The 22089-nt window shown below is 39.6% G+C and overlaps 1 protein-coding gene across 11 annotated transcripts in view; it reads right to left on the reverse strand.

The window, feature by feature from the left end:
* Positions 1-22089, reverse strand: part of Alkbh8 (alkB homolog 8, tRNA methyltransferase) — a 76825-nt gene that overhangs the window by 35968 nt on the left and 18768 nt on the right. For 9 of the 11 annotated variants that reach the window (XM_063262234.1, XM_063262237.1, XM_063262232.1 and 6 more), the window contains 2 exons: positions 17303-17373; positions 4224-4330 (listed from right to left, as the gene is read on the reverse strand). In XM_063262234.1, coding sequence (XP_063118304.1) covers positions 4224-4330; positions 17303-17373 — 178 coding nt within the window. Of the gene's footprint in view, positions 1-4223; positions 4331-6742; positions 6838-17302; positions 17374-22089 lie in introns of those variants that run through there. The other 2 variants (XM_063262241.1, XM_063262240.1) reach the window with 2 other exon arrangements.

Raw genomic sequence — 22089 nt, forward strand, 5'->3', positions numbered from 1 at the left:
ATAGTTTCCTTATCCATTTGCCATCAGAGAGGCTCCTCTGGTAGCAAAGAGAAGAAGGAGCAGAGATCCACAGTCAGACATCAGAATCTAAACTGAAGGTCTCCATCAGGTCCCTCCCTTTTCAGTTTCCAGAATCCCAAGGAAGTGGAGAGGGGGAGGAAAGATTTTAGGAGTCAGAGTAGATGGAGGACATCAGAATATGGTCCAATATGGCCCACTGAATCAACTACACAGGGCTTGTGTAGAGAAACAGCATGAGGAGACTGATCCCAGTTTGCTAGCTTTGAGCCAACTTAGGGGCTTTGTCAATCTCAGCAGACTGAGATTGAGGAAGCATACTTTCTCAAGCAGAGAATCCTGGTGTCCTGCCAAATAAGCTGCAAACCTGAGGAAAGGGCCTTCATGTTCATTTTCTCATGAGAAAGTAACTTTGTTTATAGTTTAATTAGATATCATACCAAAGAGTTGGACTACTGACAGATTTCACAGTCTGCAAAGAGGTTTAGGTCACTTGGAACTGTGATAAGCTTTGCTAGGTAAACAGCACCTGTTAGGAATGAGAAACTGTGGGAAATCTTTATGCTGCTTTCTGTATAAGACACTGAAACTTTGAATAAAGTATGCATTTGGCTGACTATGGCTGTGTACCCCCTGTGCCTTCTTAATGTGGCTCTACCCTTGGAATCGCAATGCACTAGATATTGACAGGCTTGTATGGGCTTAGAGACTCTGAAATGGCAAGAATGGAGAGCCTGCATGATATTGAACAAGGTTCTCTGCATATATTATGAATTTTAGTTAAGTGTATTTATGGGACTCCTATGGGAGTGAGTCTATCTCTGACTCTTTTGCCTGATCTTGAGACTCTTCTGTACAACACCAATAGAAGTTTTTTTTTTTTTTTTTTTTTGCCTTATCTTATTGTATATTGTTTTGTTCTATTGTCTTGGAGGTCTGCTCTATTCTAAAGAGGAAACAGAAGGAAAGTGAATCTGGGGAAAAGTGGAGATGGAAGAGAGCTGAGAGGAGTAGATGGAGTGAAAAGTGAGGATAGGATTACTGTATAAGAATCTACTTAGATCCCAAAAGTTCCACCAGAGAACTACTAAAGCTGATAAAAAAAACTTCAGCAAAGTGGCTGGGTATAAAATTAACTCAAATAGGGGGTTGGGGATTTAGCTCAGCGGTAGAGCGCTTGCCTAGGAAGCGCAAGGCCCTGGGTTCGGTCCCCAGCTCCGAAAAAAAAAAAAATTAACTCAAATAAATCAGTAGCCTTCCTCTACACAAAAGAGAAACAAGTCGAGAAAGAAATTAGGGAAATGACACCCTTCATAATAGACCCAAATAATATAAAGTATCTCGGTGTGACTTTAACCAAGCAAGTAAAAGATCTGTACAATAAGAACTTCAAGACTCTGAAGAACGAAATTGAAGAAGACCTCAGAAGATGGAAAGATCTCCCATGCTCATGGATTGTCAGGATTAATATAGTAAAAATGGCCATTCTACCAAAAGCGATCTACAGATTCAATGCAATCCCCATCAAAATACCAATCCAGTTCTTCAAAGAGTTAGACAGAACAATGTGCAAATTCATCTGGAATAACAAAAAACCCAGGAGAGAGAAAACTATTCTCAATAATAAAAGGAGTTCAGGGGGAATCACTATCTCTGAACTCAAGCAGTATTACAGAACAATAGTGATTAAAAACTGCATGGTATTGGTACAGAGACAGACAGATAGACCAATGGAACAGAATTGAAGACCCAGAAATGAACCCACACACCTATGGGCACTTGATTTTTGACAAAGGAGCCAAAACCATCCAATGGAAAAAAGATAGCATTTTCAGCAAATGGTGCTGGTTCAACTGGAGGGCAACATGTAGAAGAATGCAAATCGATCCATGCTTATCACCCTGTACAAAGCTTAAGTCCAAGTGGATCAAGGACTTCCACATCAAACCAGACACACTCAAACTAATAGAAGAAAAACTAGGGAAGCATCTGGAACACATGGGCACTGGAAAAAATTTCCTGAACAAAACACCAATGGCTTATGCTCTAAGATCAAGAATCAACAAATGGGATCTCATAAAACTGCAAAGCTTCTGTAAGGCAAAGGACACTGTGGTTAGGACAAAACGGCAACCAACAGATTGGGAAAAGATCTTTACCAATCCTACAACAGATAGAGGCCTTATATCCAAAATATACAAAGAACTCAAGAAGTTAGACTGCAGGGAGACAAATAACCCTATTAAAAAATGGGGTTCAGAGCTAAACAAGCAATTCACAGCTGAGGAATGCCGAATGGCTGAGAAACACCTAAAGAAATGTTCAACATCTTTAGTCATAAGGGAAATGCAAATCAAAACAACCCTGAGATTTCACCTCACACCAGTGAGAATGGCTAAGATCAAAAACTCAGGTGACAGCAGATGCTGGCGAGGATGCGGAGAAAGAGGAACACTCCTCCATTGTTGGTGGGATTGCAGACTGGTACAACCATTCTGGAAATCAGTCTGGAGGTTCCTCAGAAAATTGGACATTGAACTGCCTGAGGATCCAGCTATGCCTCTTTTGGGCATATACCCAAAAGATGCCCCAACATATAAAAAAGACACGTGCTCCACTATGTTCATCGCAGCCTTATTTATAATAGCCAGAAGCTGGAAAGAACCCAGATGCCCTTCAATAGAGGAATGGATACAGAAAATGTGGTACATCTACACAATGGAATATTACTCAGCTATCAAAAACAATGGCTTTATGAAATTCGTAGGCAAATGGTTGGAACTGGAAAATATCATTCTGAGTGAGCTAACCCAATCACAGAAAGACATACATGGTATGCACTCGTTGATAAGTGGCTATTAGCCCAAATGCTTGAATTACCCTAGATACCTAGAACAAATGAAACTCAAGACGGATGATCAAAATGTGAATGTTTCACGCCTTCTTTAAAAGGGGAACAAAAATACCCTTGGCAGGGAAGAGAGAGGCAAAGATTAAAACAGAGACTGAAGTAACACCCATTCAGAGCCTGCCCCACATGTGGCCCATACATATACAGCCACCCAATTAGACAAGATGGATGAAGCAAAGAAGTGCAGACCGACAGGAGCCGGATGTAGATCTCTCCTGACAGACACAGCCAGAATACAGCAAATACAGAGGCGAATGCCAGCAGCAAACCACTGAACTGAGAATAGGACCCCCGTTGAAGGAATCAGAGAAAGAACTGGAAGAGCTTGAAGGGGCTCGAGACCCCTTATGAACAACAATGCCAAGCAACCAGAGCTTCCAGGGACTAAGCCACTACCTAAAGACTATACATGGACTGACCCTGGACTCTGACCTCATAGGTAGCAATGAATATCCTAGTAAGATCACCAGTGGAAGGGGAAGCCCTTGGTCGTGCTAAGACTGTACCCCCAGTGACCGTGATTGTTGGGGGGAGGGCGGCAATGGGGGAGGATGGGGAGGGGAACACCCAGAAAGGAGAGGGGCGGGAATTAGGGGGATGTTGGCCCGGAAACCGGGAAAGGGAATAACACTCGAAATGTAAATAAGAAATACTCAAGTTAATAAAAAAAAAAAAAGAATCTACTTAAAATAAATAAATAAATAAATAAATAAACAAATAAAATGTAAGAGAGGTTACCAATACAATAATATGATCATTTTCTTGAATTTTTAAATACATCAGCTAAAATTTATAAGCAAAAAAGGATACATTTAAAATTCAGCAATATTTTAATTATTTTAATACACACATATAAAAACATACTTTTTCTCAGACACATAAATTCTAGCAATATAATGTTCCTTCCTAAAAAATTAAACATGCATTTTCACCAAAATGGAGAATCATGATAGGTTACTCTCAAATGATCAAGTAAAAGCAATGACGATAATATGTGAAAAAAAGTAAAAGACATAGAAAGTGTTTGCAACTGAGAACTATAGGTGAAAAATGGAGGGAGTTAGCCATGTTTACAAGTTTTCTTTAAAATTGAAGTCTTTTCAAAATTAAAAAGTGTTTTTAAAAAAAGAAAAAAAAAAAACCTTGTACATATCCTAGGAGGCTTGTACCCAAATGATTTGATGTATAGCACAGGACATGGTTTCAGCAGCTCAGACAGTACAACAAAGAAGAATGAGAAGTCTCACTAAGCAGAAAGTATCCCATCAGTCACCAAATTCACCTTAATACATACCCATGAGTCCAAAGGTATCTAGACTCTCCCGTCATTACCAGCAAACTCCGACGAGGTAACATAACTTGTACTGTGACACCCTCTGGGTGCTTGAAATCCATAACAATCTTGGAGCAAAGACAAAAATGGAAAGGTTATCAGCAAGAAAAGTTAATACTGAGTCTATCTACTTTTATACACTACAGGGATTAAGGATAATTCATTTATGCTGACTTTAGTTTTACATTAACAGACAATAAAGCTATAGCCTACTCTAACAGAATACAATAAGGACAGATGATCCATTGGGGTAACATACTTTTGTATTGAGATCAAGGCTAGGCAAATATGATGTTTAGAAACCCACATTTCGCTCTGCACCCAAATCCCGTGGGAGGGAGAGCTGAACCTTCAGAGAGGCAGACAAGCCTGGGAAACCAGAAGAGAAACCCACATTTCTAAGAATCACCCCCAGTAAATTATAAGGCAAGTAGTGTTAGGATCAGAGTATCAGAAACACTAAGGCAGTATCACATTGCTGAAACACTCCTAATCTGGCTCGTCAGTTTAGGAGCCATTTTTAATAGTCAGTGAGCCTCTCTGCATCCGTTTTTCTCTTAATCCTTACATGACTGTTGGCATGGATTAAATAATAAATAAAGATTATAACCCAGGGTGGTTGGTGCATAGCAAATTTAAAAAAAGAGCGTATTTTTCTTATCCATCAATGTTAATAAGCAATAATTTAAGGGAAAAATAATTATTACATTCTGAGTCTATGTGGTATTCCGATACCTTAACAACATACTGGGATTAGATACTAACAATTGAGCAAAGAGAACAAAACAAAATTTTCTGGGGGCTGGAGAGATGGCTCAGTGGTTAAGAGCACTGACTGCTCTTCCTGAGGTCCTGAGTTCAAATCCCAGCAACCACATGGTGACTCACAATCACCTGTAATGAGATCTGATGCCCTCTTCTGGTGTGTCTGAAGACAATTATAGTGTACTTACACATAAAATAAATAAATAAATAAATAAAAAAACAAAATTTTCTGAGTTACACTCAAATTTCCTAAATGGCCCTGCAAAAATACAATGGCTAAGAAGGTGTTTTCTGTCTTTGGAACCCATCAAATACCAGGGATTTCAGACTACAGACAGCAGCAGCCAAAGAACTGGAATTTGAACAGCATAGCATAGAACTGAAAACAAAAATTTTATGTGTACAAATCACCTATTTCAAAAATAAAATGTGATCAGAAAATATATGTAGGATAGAGAGAATTTGGCATGTATCCTCCTTAAATGGGGAATATAACACAATAGCTGGAAAAAGAAAATATTCAATAAATGACATTGAATATCTGAATAATAATACTGCATACAATACTAAATAATATATATATATAAACTATCTCTAAATAATAATGTACACAATTGTTTCCACTTTGTTTCAATATAAATATAGTAAAGTAAGACTGAGTAAATTTTTACAAACGTATTTTTCCCAAATGTCTACAAATAATTTCATTTAGTCATATTCTAAAATCACTGTTTATAAACAATACATAAATCTTGTTTGTATAGATGAAGCATGCTTATTTGTGATTGGCTTGAGATGTATAAATATAAAAAAGGACTAACAAACTGATGGAGAGGTAGTGATATTTGAGTAAAGTAAATATAATAAATGTTAACTGCAGGATCTATGGAACAGGTTTGGGGATATTTACAATTCCTCTTTTGTATGAAAAGTGTTTATAAAAAATTTCTTTTTCCCCCCACTGGTCAAAGTTTGTTTTCACTAGCATGACACTTGAGTGGTTGGTTCCATCATCCATATGCAGCTCTTACATTTCACATAATATTGCAATGTACACTACAGACACATATAATAAGATGAAAAGTGCAGACACTCCTGAGAACTCAGAGAAGACAACTACTTTCTGCCCATATTCCTAAAGCAAGAAGAAATCGATTACTGCCATCTATGCCCTCTGGGCACAGGGACCAAGGAGCAGTCAGGGGCAGGACCCTTCAGGTTTTTGCCAGCACCAAGAGCTGAAAACCAGTCACCAGGAGTGTCTAGAAACCCGAGAGCAGAGGTCAGACCAACTTTTCTGCTCCAAGTGACTTGCCTAGTGGACCCAGGTCACACAAAGGCAGAAATCCTCTGGAACAGGACACTTCCTGTTTCTGGCTGTGCGGGGAACTGAATTGAACTGATCCCACAACACTGCACCCAAATCCCGTGGGGGAGAAAGTTGAACTCCTAGAAGTACAGACAATCCTGAGACCTCAGGAGAGACTGCCACTTCTGCCCACTTCTGCTTACATTCCTGGCCCCGCAAAAAACTGCATAGTGCCTCTGGATACAGGAATATAGGAGTAGTCAGCAGCAGGAACCTGCTGGTTTCTGTTTGCTCCTGAACTGAATTGAACAGCTCCCTGCAACAAAATCTCATGGGGAAGAAAGCTGGACCTTCAGAAGTGCAAACACTCCTGAGAACTTAGAGGAGACAATTACTTTCTGCTCACCTTCCTGACCCAAGAGGCAATCGCCTAGTGACATCAGTGTCCACTGGTCACAGGGACTTAGGAGCAGTCCGGGGCAGGACCCTTCAGGTTTCTGCCTGTGGCAAGAATCAAAAGCCAGTCAACAGGGTCTCCTACACACCTGAGAGCAGAGCTCTCTGTTCCAAGATCAAGCTGACAGAAAACGGGTCTACAGGAGTGCTGACACACAGGCCTAAAGGAGGGTCAAGTCATTCTCAGAGACAGCAAGACAAGCTAACACCAGAGACAACCTGATGGTGAGAGGCAAGCTAAGGATCCTAAGCTACCGAAACCATGACTACTTGGCATCATCAGAGCCCAGTTCTCCCACCAAAGCAAATGCTGGATACCCAAACAGACAGGAAAAGCAAGATTAGATGAAAAATCACATTTTATGATGATGATGATGGAGGACTTTAGGAAGAACGTAAATAACTCCCTTAAAGAAATACAGGACAACACAAGTAAACAAGTAGAAGCCCTTAAAGAGGAAACACAAAAATCCCTTAAAGATTTATAGGTGAAGGAACTGAACCAAACCATTTAAAAATGGAAATAGAAACAGTAAAGAAAGCACAAAACGAGACAACCCTAGAGATAGAAAACCTAGGGAAGAGATCAAGAGTCACAGATTAAAGCATCACCAACACAATACAAGATAGAAGAGAGAAGAATCTCAGGGGCAGAAGATACCATAGAAAACATTGACACAACCATCAAGCATAATGTAAAATGCCAAAAGCTCCTACCACAAAACTACCAGGAACTCCAGGACACAATGAGAAGATTAAACCTAAGGATAATAGGTATAGAAGAGAGTGAAGAGTCCCAACATTAAGGGCCAGTAAATATCTTCAACAAAACCTCCCTAACCTAAAGAATGAGATGTCCATAGACATACAAGAAGCTTACAAAAATCTGAAAAGATTGGACCAGAAAAGAAATTCCTTCTTTCACATAATGGTCAAAACACCAAATGCACAAAACAAATAAAGAATATTAAAAGCAGTAAGGAAAAAGGTCAAGTAACCTATAAAAGCAGACCTATCAGAACTACACCAGACTTTTCACCAGAGACTATGAAATGAGAAGAACCAGAGAAAATATCATCCAGACCATAAGATATAGTAGCCCAGGCTACTATATCTAGCAAAATTCTCAATTAATGTAGATGGAGAAACCAAGATACTCCATGACAAAACCAAATTTACACAACATCTTTCTACAAATTCAGCCCTACAAAGGATAATATCACTGGTCTCAATTACCCAATAAAAAGACATAGACTAATGGACTGGATACATAAAGAGGACCCAGCATTTTACTGCATACAGGAAACACAACTGAGAGACAAAAAGAGACACTATCTCAGAGTAAAAGCCTGGAAAACATTCCAAGCAAATGGTCCAAAGAAACAAGCTGGAATAGCCATTCTAATACTGAATAACATCAACTTTCAACCAAAAGTTATCAAAAAATAATAAGGAAGGAAACTTCATATTCAAAGGGAAAATCTACCAGGATAAACTCTCAATCCTAAACATCTATGCTTCACTTGCGAGGACACCTACACTCATAAAAGAAACGATCCTAAAACTCAAATTACACATTGCACCTCACACAATGATCATGGGAGATTTCAACTCCCCACTCTTATCAATGGACAGATCATGGAAACAGAAATTAAACAGAGACATAGAGAAACTAAAAGTAGTTATGAACCAAATGGACTTAACAGATAATTTATAAAACATTTCATCCAAAAACAAAAGGATATACCTTCTTCTCAGCACCTCATGGTGCCTTCTCCAAAATTGACCATATAATCAGCCACAAAACAGGCCTCAACAGATAAAAGAAGATAGAAATAATCGCATGCATCCTATTAGATCACCACAGACTAACGCTGCTCTTCAATAACAACAAAAAAGACAGAATGCCCACATATACAAGGAAGTTAAACAATGCTCTACTCAATGATAACTTGCTCAAGGAAGAAATAAACAAAGAAATCAAAGACTATTTAGTATTTCATGAAAATGATGGGACAACATACCCAAACTTATGGGACACAATGAAAGTAGTGCTATGAGGAAAATGCATAGCTCTCAGTGCCTCCAAAAAGAAACTGGAGAGAATGTATACATTAGCAGCTTGATAGCACACCTAAAAGCTCTACAACACAAAGAAGCAAATATACCCAAGAGGAGTAGAAAGCAGGAAGTAACCAAACGTAGGGCTGAAATCAACAAAAAAGAAACAAAAAGGACTATACAAAGAATCAACAAAACCAGGAGTTGATTCTTTGAGAAAATCAACAAGATAGATAAACCCTTAGGCAGACTAACCAGAGGGCACAGAGAGTGTATCCAAATTCAAGAAATCAGAAATGAAGAGGGAAACATAACAACAGAATCTGAAGAAATCCAAAAAATCATCAGATCCTACTACAAAAGCCTATATTCAACAAAACTTGAAAATCTGCAGGAAATGGACAATTTTCTAAACAAATATCAGGTACCAAAGTTAAATTAGGAACAGAGAAACCATCTAAACAACCCCATAATTCCTAAAGAAATAGAAGCAGTTATTTAAAGTCTCCCAACCAAAAAGAGCCCAGGACCAGATGGGTTTAGTGCAGAATTCTATCTGACCATCATAGAAGACCTCATACCAATACTGTCCAAACTATTCCAAATGATAGAAATAGACAGAGCAGTACCCAGTTCCTTCTATGAACCCACAATTACGCTTATACCTAAGCCACACAAAGATCCAACAAAGAGAACTTCAGACCAATTTCCCTTATGAACATTGACGCAAAAATACTCAATAAAATTCTCTCAAACTGAACCCAAGAACAAACACATCAAAACGACCATCCATCATGATCAAGTAATCAAAGAAAAAAACTACATGATAATTTCATTAGATGCTGAGAAAGCATTTGACAAATGCTCGACACCTGATCATCCATCAGGATCAAGTAGGCCTCATCCTAGGAATGCAGGGATGATTCAACACACAAAAACCCATCAATGTAATCCAATATGTAAACAAACTCAAAGGAAAAAAACACATGATCGTCTCATTAGATGCTGAGAAAGCATTTGACAAATGCTCAACACCCGATCATTCATCAGGATCAAGTAGGCTTCATCCTAGGAATTCAGGGATGGTTCAATATACAAAAATCCATTAATGTAATCCACAATGTAAACAAACTCAAACGGGGGGGGGGCTTGGGGGGGAATCACACATGATCTTCTCAACTAGATGCTGAGAAAGCATTTGACAAAATTCAATACCCCTTCATGATAAAAGTCCTGGAAAGATCAGGAATTCAAGACCCATAACTAAACATAGTAAAAGCAATATATAGCAAACCAGTAGCCAACATCAAACTAAATGGAGAGAAACTTGAAGCATTCCCACTAAAATGGGGACTAGACAAGGCTGCCACTCTCTCCCTACTTATTCAATATAGTACTCGAAGTCAGAAGCAGAGCAATCAGACAACAAAAGTAGGTCAAAGGGATACAAATTGGAAAGGAAGAAGTCAAAATATCGCTATTTGCAGATAGTATACTTAAGTGACCCCAAAAATTCCATCAGAGAACTACTATGACTGATAAACAACTTCAGCAAACTGGCTGGATATAAAACTAACTCCAACAAATCAGTAGCCTTCCTCTACTCAAAGGATAAACTGGCTGAGAAAGAAATTAGGGAAATGACACTCTTCACAATAGTCCCAAATAATATAAAATACCTCAGAGTAACTCTAACCAATCAAGTGAAAGATGTATATGACAAGAACTTCAAGTTTCTGCAGAAGGAAATAGAAGAAGATCTCAGAAGATGGAAAGACCTCCCATGTTCAAGGATTGGCAGGATTAATATAGTAAAAATTGCCATATTGCAATTTACAGCAATCTATAGATTCAATGCAATCCCCATCAAAATTCCAACCAAAATCTTTATAGAGTTAGAAAGAGCAATTTGTAAATTCATTTGAAATAAAAAAAAAAACCCAGGATAGTGAAATCTATCTGCCACGATAAAAGAACTTCTGGGGGAATCACCATCCCTGACCTCAAGCAGTATTACAGAGAAATAGTGATAAAAACTGTATGGTATTGGTACAGAGAAAGACAGGTAGATCAGTGGAATAGAATTGAAGACCCAGAAGTGAAACCACACACATATGGTCACTTGATCTTTGACAAAGGAGCTAAAACCATCCAATGGGGAAGAAAAAAACCAGCATTTCCAAGAATTGGTGCTGGTTCAACTAGAGGTCACCATGTAGAAGAATGTATAACGATCCATTCTTATCACCCTGTAAAAAGCTTTAGTCCAAGTGGATCAAGGACCTTCACGTATAACCAGATACACGCAAACTAATAGATGAAAGAGTGGGGAAGAGTCTTGATCACATGGGCACTGGGGAAATTTCCTGAACAAAACACCAATGGCTTATGCTCTAAAATCAAGAATCAATAAATGGCACCTCATAAAACTGCAAAGCTTCTTTCAGGCAAAGATCTAATTCATTGGCAAATGGATGGAACTAGAAAATATCTTTCTAGCACATCAAAACAATCATCCACCATGATCAAGTAGGCTTCATCCCTGGCATGCAGGGATGGTTTAACATACGGAAAACCATTAACGTGATCCATTATATAAACAAACTGAAAGAACAAAACCACATGATCATTTCATTAGATGCTGAGAAAGCATTTGACAAAATTCAACACCCCTTCATGATAAAACTCCTGGAAAGAATAGGAATTCAAGGCCCATACCTAAACATAGTAAAAGCCATATACAGCAAACCAGTTGCTAACATTAAACTAAATGGAGAGAAACTTGAAGCAATCCCACTAAAATCAGGGACTAGACAAGGCTGCCCACTCTCTCCCTACTTATTCAATATAGTTCTTGAAGTTCTAGCCAGAGCAATCAGACAACAAAAGGAGGTCAAGGGGATACAGATTGGAAAAGAAGAAATCAAAATATCACTGTTTGCAGATGATATGATAGTATATTTAAGTGATCCCAAAAGTTCCACCAGAGAACTACTAAAGCTGATAAACAACTTCAGCAAAGTGGCTGGGTATAAAATTAACTCAAATAAATCAGTAGCCTTCCTCTACACAAAAGAGAAACAAGCCGAGAAAGAAATTAGGGAAACGACACCCTTCATAATAGACCCAAATAATATAAAGTACCTCGGTGTGACTTTAACCAAGCAAGTAAAAGATCTGTACAATAAGAACTTCAAGACAATGAAGAAAGAAATTGAAGAAGACCTTAGAAGATGGAAAGATCTCCCATGCTCATGGATTGGCAGGATCAATATAGTAAAAATGGCCATTCTACCAAAAGCGATCTACAGATTCAATGCAATCCCCATCAAAATACCAATCCAATTCTTCAAAGAGTTAGACAGAACAATTTGCAAATTCATCTGGAATAACAAAAAACCCAGGATAGCTAAAACTATCCTCAACAATAAAAGGACTTCAGGGGGAATCACTATCCCTGAACTCAAGCAGTATTGCAGAGCAATAGTGATTAAAAACTGCATGGTATTGGTACAGAGACAGACAGATAGACCAATGGAACAGAATTGAAGACCCAGAAATGAACCCACACACCTATGGTCACTTGATTTTTGACAAAGGAGCCAAAACCATCCAATGGAAAAAAGATAGCATTTTCAGCAAATGGTGCTGGTTCAACTGGAGGTCAATATGTAGAAGAATGCAGATCGATCCATGCTTATCACCCTGTACAAAGCTTAAGTCCAAGTGGATCAAGGACCTCCACATCAAACCAGACACACTCAAACTAATAGAAGAAAAACTAGGGAAGCATCTGGAACACATGGGCACTGGAAAAAATTTCCTGAACAAAACACCAATGGCTTATGCTCTAAGATCAAGAATCAACAAATGGGATCTCATAAAACTGCAAAGCTTCTGTAAGGCAAAGGACACTGTGGTTAGGACAAAACGGCAACCAACAGATTGGGAAAAGATCTTTACAATTCCTACAACAGATAGAGGCCTTATATCCAAAATATACAAAGAACTCAAGAAGTTAGACTGCAGGGAGACAAATAACCCTATTAAAAAATGGGGTTCAGAGCTAAACAAGCAATTCACAGCTGAGGAATGCCGAATGGCTGAGAAACACCTAAAGAAATGTTCAACATCTTTAGTCATAACGGAAATGCAAATCAAAACAACCCTGAGATTTCACCTCACACCAGTGAGAATGGCTAAGATCAAAAACTCAGGTGACAGCAGATGCTGGCGAGGATGTGGAGAAAGAGGAACACTCCTCCATTGTTGGTGGGATTGCAGACTGGTACAACCATTCTGGAAATCAGTCTGGAGGTTACTCAGAAAATTGGACATTGAACTGCCTGAGGATCCAGCTATACCTCTCTTGGGCATGTACCCAAAAGATGCCCCAACATATAAAAAAGACATGTGCTCCACTATGTTCATCGCAGCCTTATTTATAATAGCCAGAAGCTGGAAAGAACCCAGATGCCCTTCAACAGAGGAATGGATACAGAAAATGTGGTACATCTACACAATGGAATATTACTCAGCTATCAAAAACAACGGCTTTATGAAATTCGTAGGCAAATGTTTGGAACTGGAAAATATCCTCCTGAGTGAGCTAACCCAATCACAGAAAGACATACATGGTATGCACTCATTGATAAGTGGCTATTAGCCCAAATGCTTGAATTACCCTAGATGCCTAGAACAAATGAAAGTCAAGACGGATGATCAAAATGTGAATGTTTCATGCCTTCTTTAAAAGGGGAACAAAAATACCCTTGGCAGGGAAGAGAGAGGCAAAGATTAAAGCAGAGACTGAAGTAACACCCATTCAGAGCCTGCCCCACATGTGGCCCATACATATACAGCCACCCAATTAGACAAGATGGATGAAGCAAAGAAGTGCAGACCGACAGGAGCCGGATATAGATCGCTCCTGAGAGACACAGCCAGAATACAGCAAATACAGAGGCGAATGCCAGCAGCAAACCACTGAACTGAGAATAGAACCCCCGATGAAGGAATCAGAGAAAGAACTGGAAGAGCTTGAAGGGGCTCGAGACCCCATATGTACAACAATGCCAAGCAACCAGAGCTTCCAGGGACTAAGCCACTACCTAAAGACTATACATGGACTGACCCTGGACTCTGACCTCATAGGTAGCAGTGAATATCCTAGTAAGAGCACCAGTGGAAGGGGAAGCCCTGGGTCCTGCTAAGACTGAACCCCCAGTGAACTAGACTGTTGGGGGGAGGGCGGCAATGGGGGGAGGGTTGGGAGGGGAATACCCATAAGGAAGGGGAGGGGGTAGGGTGGAGGGGGATTTTTGCCCGGAAACCGGGAAAGGGAATAACACTCGAAATGTATATAAGAAATACTCAAGTTAATAATAAAAAAAAAAGAAAATATCTTTCTGTGTGAGGCAACCTAATCACAAGAAAACACACATGGTATGCACTTATTTGTAAGTGGATATTAGCCGAAAAGCTTGGATTACCCAAGATATAATCTTCAGACCACATGAAGCTCAAGAAGAAGCACGACCATAGTCAAGATGCTTCAGTCCTTCTTAAAGGGGGGGGGGGACAAAAAATATGCACAGGAGGAGACATGGAGACAAAGTTTGAAGCAGAGACTGAAGGAATGGCCATTCAGAGCCTGCCCCTCCTGGAGATCTAGCCCATATACATACAACCACCAAATACAGACAATATTGCTGATGCCAAGAAGTGCATGCTGACAGGAGTTTGACATAGCTGCCTCCTGAGGGGCTCTGCTAGAACATGACAAATACAGAGGCAAATGCTAGCACCAAACCATTGAACTGCGAACGGGGTCCCCACTGGAGGAGTTAGAGAAAGGACTGAAGGAGCTAAGGGGCTTGGAAACCCATAAGAACAACAATATCAGAGCTCCGAGGGACTCAACCACTACTGAAAGAGTATACATGGACAGATCCATGGCTCCAGTTGCATATGTAGCAGAGAATGACCTTGTTGGGCACCAATGGAAGAAGAAGCCCTTGGTCCTGACAAGGCTGGATCCCCCAGTGTAGAGGAATGTCAGGATGGGGAGGAAGGAAAGGGTGGGTGGGGCTATGTGGGGGAACACCTTCATGTAAGGGAATTTATAGATGGGAAAGCAGGAAAGGAGATAACATTTGAAATGTAAATTTTAAAAAATCCAATAAAAAGATAAAATGAATCATATATGTAAATAAGATGGTTTTACTTTATCCAATAAACCTTATTGGTTCTTCAACTAGAGCATCAAGAAAATCACAAGAATACAGCAAAGGTTAAGAACCCAAAGTGCTTAAGCTATAACTTATTTATATAGGAACTGTATTTACATAGGGGAAGAGACAAAAGAAGAAAAACAGAACAAAGGAGGACAGATAAAAAGTATTTGCCTAAGATTAAAACAGACACAGAAAGAACACCCATTCAGAGCCTGCCCCACATGTGGCCCATACATATACAGCCACCCAATTAGACAAGATGGATGAAGCAAAGAAGTGCAGGCCAATAGGAGCCGGATGTAGATCTCTCCTGACAGACACAGCCAGAATACAGCAAATACAGAGGCGAATGCCAGCAGCAAACCACTGAACTGAGAATAGGACCTCCGTTGAAGGAATCAGAGAAAGAACTGGAAGAGCTTGAAGGGGCTCGAGACCCCAAAAGTACAACAATGCCAAGCAACCAGAGCTTCCAGGGACTAAGCCACTACCTAAAGACTATACATTGACTGACCCTGGACTCTGACCTCATAGGTAGCAATGCATATCCTAGTAAGAGCACCAGTGGAAGGGGAAGCCCTGGGTCCTGCTAAGACTGAACCCCCAGTGAACTAGACTGGTGGGGGGAGGGCGGCAATGGGGGGAGGGTTGGGAGGGGAACACCCATAAGGAAGGGGAGGGGGAGGGATTAGGGGGATGTTGGCCCGGAAACCGGGAAAGGGAATAACACTCGAAATGTATATAAGAAATACTCAAGTTAATAAAAAAAAAAAAGTATTTGCCTCCAGGAGACATCAGATTTTCAAGCAACCTCTAGTTAGATAAGATCTTATTATTTCAAGAATTATTCTGGATTTCTTTTCTTTTATTTCTGTCTGAAATCTCGTGTGTAACTTGTTGCTAATACTGTGTTATAGTCCTAAGGGGAAGGGTATCCTAGCAATTGAGAGGTTAAGAATACCACAAACTCATAACCCACAACAAACTTCACACAAGATATTGAGAAAGACACAGAACAGTGATTACCTCTGCTCAGGAAGGAAGCAGCAAAGAACTGAGCTGGAGGCAGATTTTATATAGGGTTTGTAAATTTTGGGAGATCTTTCCAGGGAGGCCTGGGATTGCTGGGATTCTGTAAACTGATTTTAGGGTATGCTTAGGTACTGCTGATATTCTGTGGCCTGACCTTAGGGAAAGTTCAGGGACTGGGGGTGGTGGAAGGGAGGTGGTATTCTGTGTCCTGATAATGGGAAAAACCCAGGGATTGATCAGATTTTGTGGCCAGATCTTGTGTTCTTTTTGTGTAAGGCATAGATTGGCTGCCTGTATCTCCAGGAGCTGCAAATGGGCACTAAGGCCATTGTAGTACTATGGGGTTGGGGGCTGACTGACAAGTTACATGTCCCAAGGAGCTGAACCAGCTGTCAGAGCAGTCATTCATACTGTACCTTGAGTGGCTTACATTCACCAGTTTAAATCATGGTTCTACATGGTTAGCAGCTCAAGCAAAGTCCAACTACAGAAACTAAGCACTGAATAATATGGGCCTCTCTTTTACCTAGAAGGGCAGAAATGATCGTCTGCTTAAGTCTCTAAAAGGTCTGACTCAAGGTACTTAAGTAAAAGATCCACCATGTGAGTAGATGTGGTGGCACATGACATCCCTTTATTCCAATGTTCATCAGGAAGCAAAGGCAGATAGGTCTTTGTAAGTTCAAGGCCACTCTGGTCAACAGCAGGAGCTCAAAGACAAAGAGACCAAGCCTAAAAAGCAGGAATAAATAATAGAATTCCCAGGTATGTGAACTTTAGTTCTATCATTATCCTACTTCCTGCAGCTATTATCTTTTGCCACCAGGTGGCAAGGATGCAAAGACAGGTCAAAAGGTGGCCAAACTGCACTAGAGAAATTCTGGATTTCACCTGTTAATGCAAAATGTATACATAAATGTATAGATTTTTTAATAGTATCTAATGAACTATAAGATAAATCTTAAGACATTTAAAAAGAGAGGATGTAAAAACTTCCTACTCTAGAACTAATTCAAGTGCTAATAATGCCTATTCTATTTTTTAAAAAAATTAATTTATTTTCCACAATTATATTATACTCCCACAAGGGTGAAGGCGAGAAAATATGCAAGGTAAAAATATACTAAATGCTGATAAACAAAACAAAACAAAACAAAACAAAACCTTCACAATGCACTTACCGCTGACCCCAAACTGAGGGAAACAATCTCATGTTCAAAAGCAGAATGCGAGTCAATATGGGCAGGAATTCCTGAGACAGAAAACATGATATCACTTTATTGTCTGATGCAGATTTAGACTGGGCACATCTAGACACAGGTAAGTACAGTGAAAAAGTTGTTTGATTCTTAAAAAGTCACTATATCCCTGCTCCCAAACCCCGTGGAAGAGAGAGCACATCACCGAGACAGGTGGGCACTCCTGAGACGGCAGTGCACAGAGACCGCCAGTACTGCCCACCCTTGCCCATATCCCTGGCCCAAGAGGAAACTGTATAGGGCCTCTGGGAACAGGAAGATAGGGCCACTCAAGCTGCAGGAACGCTGAGGTCCAGACTGCACCCTGATCTGAAGGGACCCGGTCAAACAGCTCTCTGCTCCCAAATCCTGTGGGAGACCTTCAGAGGAGCAGACACACCTGGGAAGCCAGAGGAGACTACTCTCTACCCACATTTCTGATTCTAGAGGAAAACACCTAATGCCATCTGGACCCCCTGGGCTCCTTGTGCACAGGGATCCGAGAAAAGGCAGGGCAGGCACTTCTGGTTGCTGCCCTCATGGAGAGCTGAAACCCAGCTCCGAGGAGCGACATGAGGGCCGAGACCAGACGTAAGACCAACTTTTCTGCTCCAAGTGACCTGCCTGGTGGACTCAGGACACAGGCCCACAGGAACAGCTGAAGACCAGTAGACAGGAATGACTACATGCCTGAAAGCAGAACACTCTGTTTCCATAACTGGCTGAAAAAAAAAAGAGGAAAACAGGTCTACAGCACTCCTGACACACAGGCCTATAGGACAGTCGAACCACTGTCAGAAATAGTAGAACAAGGAAACACCAGAGAAAACCTGATGGCTAGAGGCAAGTGCAGAAACCCAAGCAACAGAAACCAAGACTACATGGCATCATTGGAGCCCAATTTTCCCACCAAAGCAAACACTGAATATCCAAACAACCAGAAAAGAAAGATCTAGATTTAAAATCACATTTGATCATGATGATGGAGGACTTCAAGAAAGACATAAAGAACTCCCTTAGAGAAAGGCAGGAAAACACAAATAAACAAGCGGAAGCCTATAGAGAGGAAACACAAAAATCCCTGAAAAAATTACAGGAAAACACAATCAAACAGGTGAAAGAATTAAAAATGGAAATAGAAGCAATGAAGAAAGCTCAAAGGGAGACAACCCTAGATATAGAAAACCAAAGGAAGAGACAAGGAGCTGTACATACAAGCATCACCAACAGAATTTCGAGAGATAGAAGAGATAGAATACAAGAGATAGTAGAGAGAATTTCAGCAGCAGAAGATTCCATAGAAATCATCAACACAACTGTCAAAGATAATGTAAAACGGAAAAAGCTACTAGCCCAAAACACACAGGAAATCTAGGACAGAATGAGAAGATCAAACCTACAGATAATAGGTATAGAAGAGAGTGAAGACTCCCAAATCAAAGAACCAGTAAATATCTTTGAGAAAATCATAGAACTAGTCTAAAGAAAGAAATGATCATAAACATACAAGAAACCTACAGAACAAATAGATTGGACAAGAAAAGAAACTCCTCCTGTCACATAATAGTCAAAACAAAAAACACATAAAAAAAAGAAAAAATATTAAAAGCAGTAAGGGAAAAAGGTCAAGTAACATATAAAGGCAGACCTGTCAGAATTACACCAGACTTCTCACCAGAGACTATGAAAGCCAGAAGATCCTGGACAGATGTCATACAGACCCTAAGAGTACACAAATGCCAGCCCAGGTTACTGTAGCCAGCAAAACTCTCAATTAACATAGATGGAGAAACCAAGATATTCCATGACAAAACCAAATTTACACAATATCTTTGTACAAATCCAGCGCTACAAAGGATAATAAATGGCAAAACCCAACATAAGGACGCAAGATACACCCTAGAAAAAGCAAGAAACTAATCGTTTTGCAACAAAACAAAGAAGCAACAATCACTACTCCATAACATCTCTCAATATCTATCGACTCAATTCCCCCAACAAAAAGACACAGATTAACAAACTGGATATGCAAATGAGGACCCAACATTTTGTTTTCAACAGGAAACACACCTCAGAGACAAAAACAGACACTACCTCAGAGTAAAAGGCTGGGAAACAATTTTCCAAGCAAATTGTCTGAAAAAGCAAGCTGGAGAAGCCATTCTAATATCAAACAAAATCAATTTTCAGCCAAAAGTCATCAAAAAAGATAAGGAAGGACACTTCATATTCATCAAAGGAAAAGTCAACCAAGATGAACTCTCAATCCTAAATATCTATGCCCCAAATACAAGGGCACCTACATACGTAAAAGAAACCTTACTAAAGCTCAAAACACACATTGCACCTCACACAATAATAGTAGGAGATTTCAACACCCCACTCTCATCAATGAACAGATCATGGAAAGAGAAATTAAACAGAGACATAGACAGACTAAAAGAAGTCATGAACCAAATGGACTTAACAGATATTTATAGAACATTCTATCCTAAAACCAAAGGATATACCTTCTTCTCACCACCTCATGGTACTTTCTCCAAAATTGACCATATAATTGGTCATAAAACAGGCCTCAACCGGTACAGAAAGATAGAAATAATCCCATGCGTCCTATCAGACCACCACGGGCTAAAGCTGCTCTTCAATAACAATAAGGGAAAAATGCCACATATACATGGAAATTGAACAATGCTCTACTCAATGATAACCTGGACAAGGAAGAAATAAAGAAATTAAAGACTTCTTAGAATTTAATGAAAATGAAGGTACAACATACCCAAACTTGTGGGACACAATGAAAGCTGTGCTAAGAGGAAAACTCATAGCTCTGAGTGCCTGTAGAAAGAAACGGGAGAGAGCATATATCAGCAGCTTGACAGCACACCTAAAAGCTCTAGAACAAAAAGAAGCAAACACACCCAGGAGGAGTAGAAGGCAAGAAATAATCAAATTCAGAGCTGAAATCAACACAGTAGAAACAAAACGGACTATACAAAGAATGAACAGAACCCAAAGTTGGTTCTTTGAGAAAATCAACAAGATAGATAAACCCTTAGCCAGACTAACGAGAGGACACAGAGAGTGCGTCCAAATTAACAAAATCAGAAATGAAAAGGGAGACATAACTACAGATTCAGAGGAAATTCAAAAAATCATCAGCTCTTACTATAAAAAACCTATATTCAACAAAACTTGAAAATCTTCAGGAAATGGACAATTTCCTAGACAGATACCAGGTACCGAAGTTAAATCAGGAACAGATAAACCAGTTAAATAACCCCATAACTCCTAAGGAAATAGAAGCAGTCATTAAAGGTCTCCCAACCAAAAAGAGCCCAGGTCCAGACGGGTTTAGTCCAGAATTCTATCAAACCTTCATAGAAGACCTCATACCAATATTATCCAAACTATTCCACAAAATTGACACAGATGGAACACTACCGAATTCCTTCTACGAAGCCACAATTACTCTTATACCTAAACCACACAAAGACACAACAAAGAGAACTTCAGACCAATTTCCCTTATGAATATCGACGCGAAGATACTAAATAAAATGCTTCCAAACCAAATCCAAGAGCACATCAAAACAATCATTCATCATGATCAAGTAGGTTTCATTCAAGGGATGCAGGGATGGTTTAATATACGGAAAACCATCAACATAATCCACTACATAAACAAACTGAAATGTAAAAACCACATGATCATTTCATTAAATACTGAGAAAGCATTTGACAAAATTCAACACCCCTTCATGATAAAAGTCCTGGAAAGAATAGGAATTCAAGGCCCATACCTAAACATAGTAAAAGCCATATACAGCAAACCAGTAGCTAACATTAAACTAAATGGAGAGAAACTCGAAGCAATCCCACTAAAATCAGGGACTAGACAAGGCTGCCCACTCTCTCCCTACCTATTCAATATAGTTCTTGAAGTTCTAGCCAGAGCAATCAGACAACCAAAGGAGATCAAAGGGATACAGATTGGAAAGGATGAAGTCAAAATATCACTATTTGCAGACGATATGATTGTATACTTAAGTGATCCCAAAAGTTCCACCAGAGAACTATTAAACCTGATAAACACCTTCAGCAAAATGGCTGGGTATAAAATTAACTCAAATAAATCAGTAGCCTTCCTCTACACAAAAGAGAAACAAGCCGAGAAAGAAATTAGGGAAATGACACCCTTCATAATAGTCCCAAATAATATAAAATACCTCAGTGTGACCTTAACCAAGCAAGTGAAAGATCTGTATGATAAGAACTTCAAGACACTGAAGAAAGAAATTGAAGAAGACCTCAGAAGATGGAAAGATCTCCCATGCTTATGGATTGACAGGATTAATATAGTAAAAATGGCCATTTTACTAAAAGCAAGCTACAGAGTCAATGCAATCCCCATCAAAATTCCAATCCAATTCTTCATAGAGTTATACAGAACAACTTGCAAATTCATCTGGAATAACAAAAAATCCAGGATAGGTAAAACTATCCTCAACACTAAAAGGACTTCCAAGTGAATCACTATCCCTGAACTCAAGCAGTATTACAGAACAACGGTGATAAAAACTGCACGGTATTGGTACAGAGAAAGGCAGATAGACCAGTGGAATAGAATTGAAGACCCAGAAAGGAACCCACACACCTATGGGCACTTGTTTTTTGACAAAGGAGCCAAAACCATCCAATGGAAAAAAGATAGCATTTTCAGCAAATGGT

The sequence above is a fragment of the Rattus norvegicus genome, chromosome 6 (genome assembly GCF_036323735.1).
Source record: "Rattus norvegicus strain BN/NHsdMcwi chromosome 6, GRCr8, whole genome shotgun sequence".
NCBI classification, from domain to species: Eukaryota; Metazoa; Chordata; class Mammalia; order Rodentia; family Muridae; genus Rattus; species Rattus norvegicus.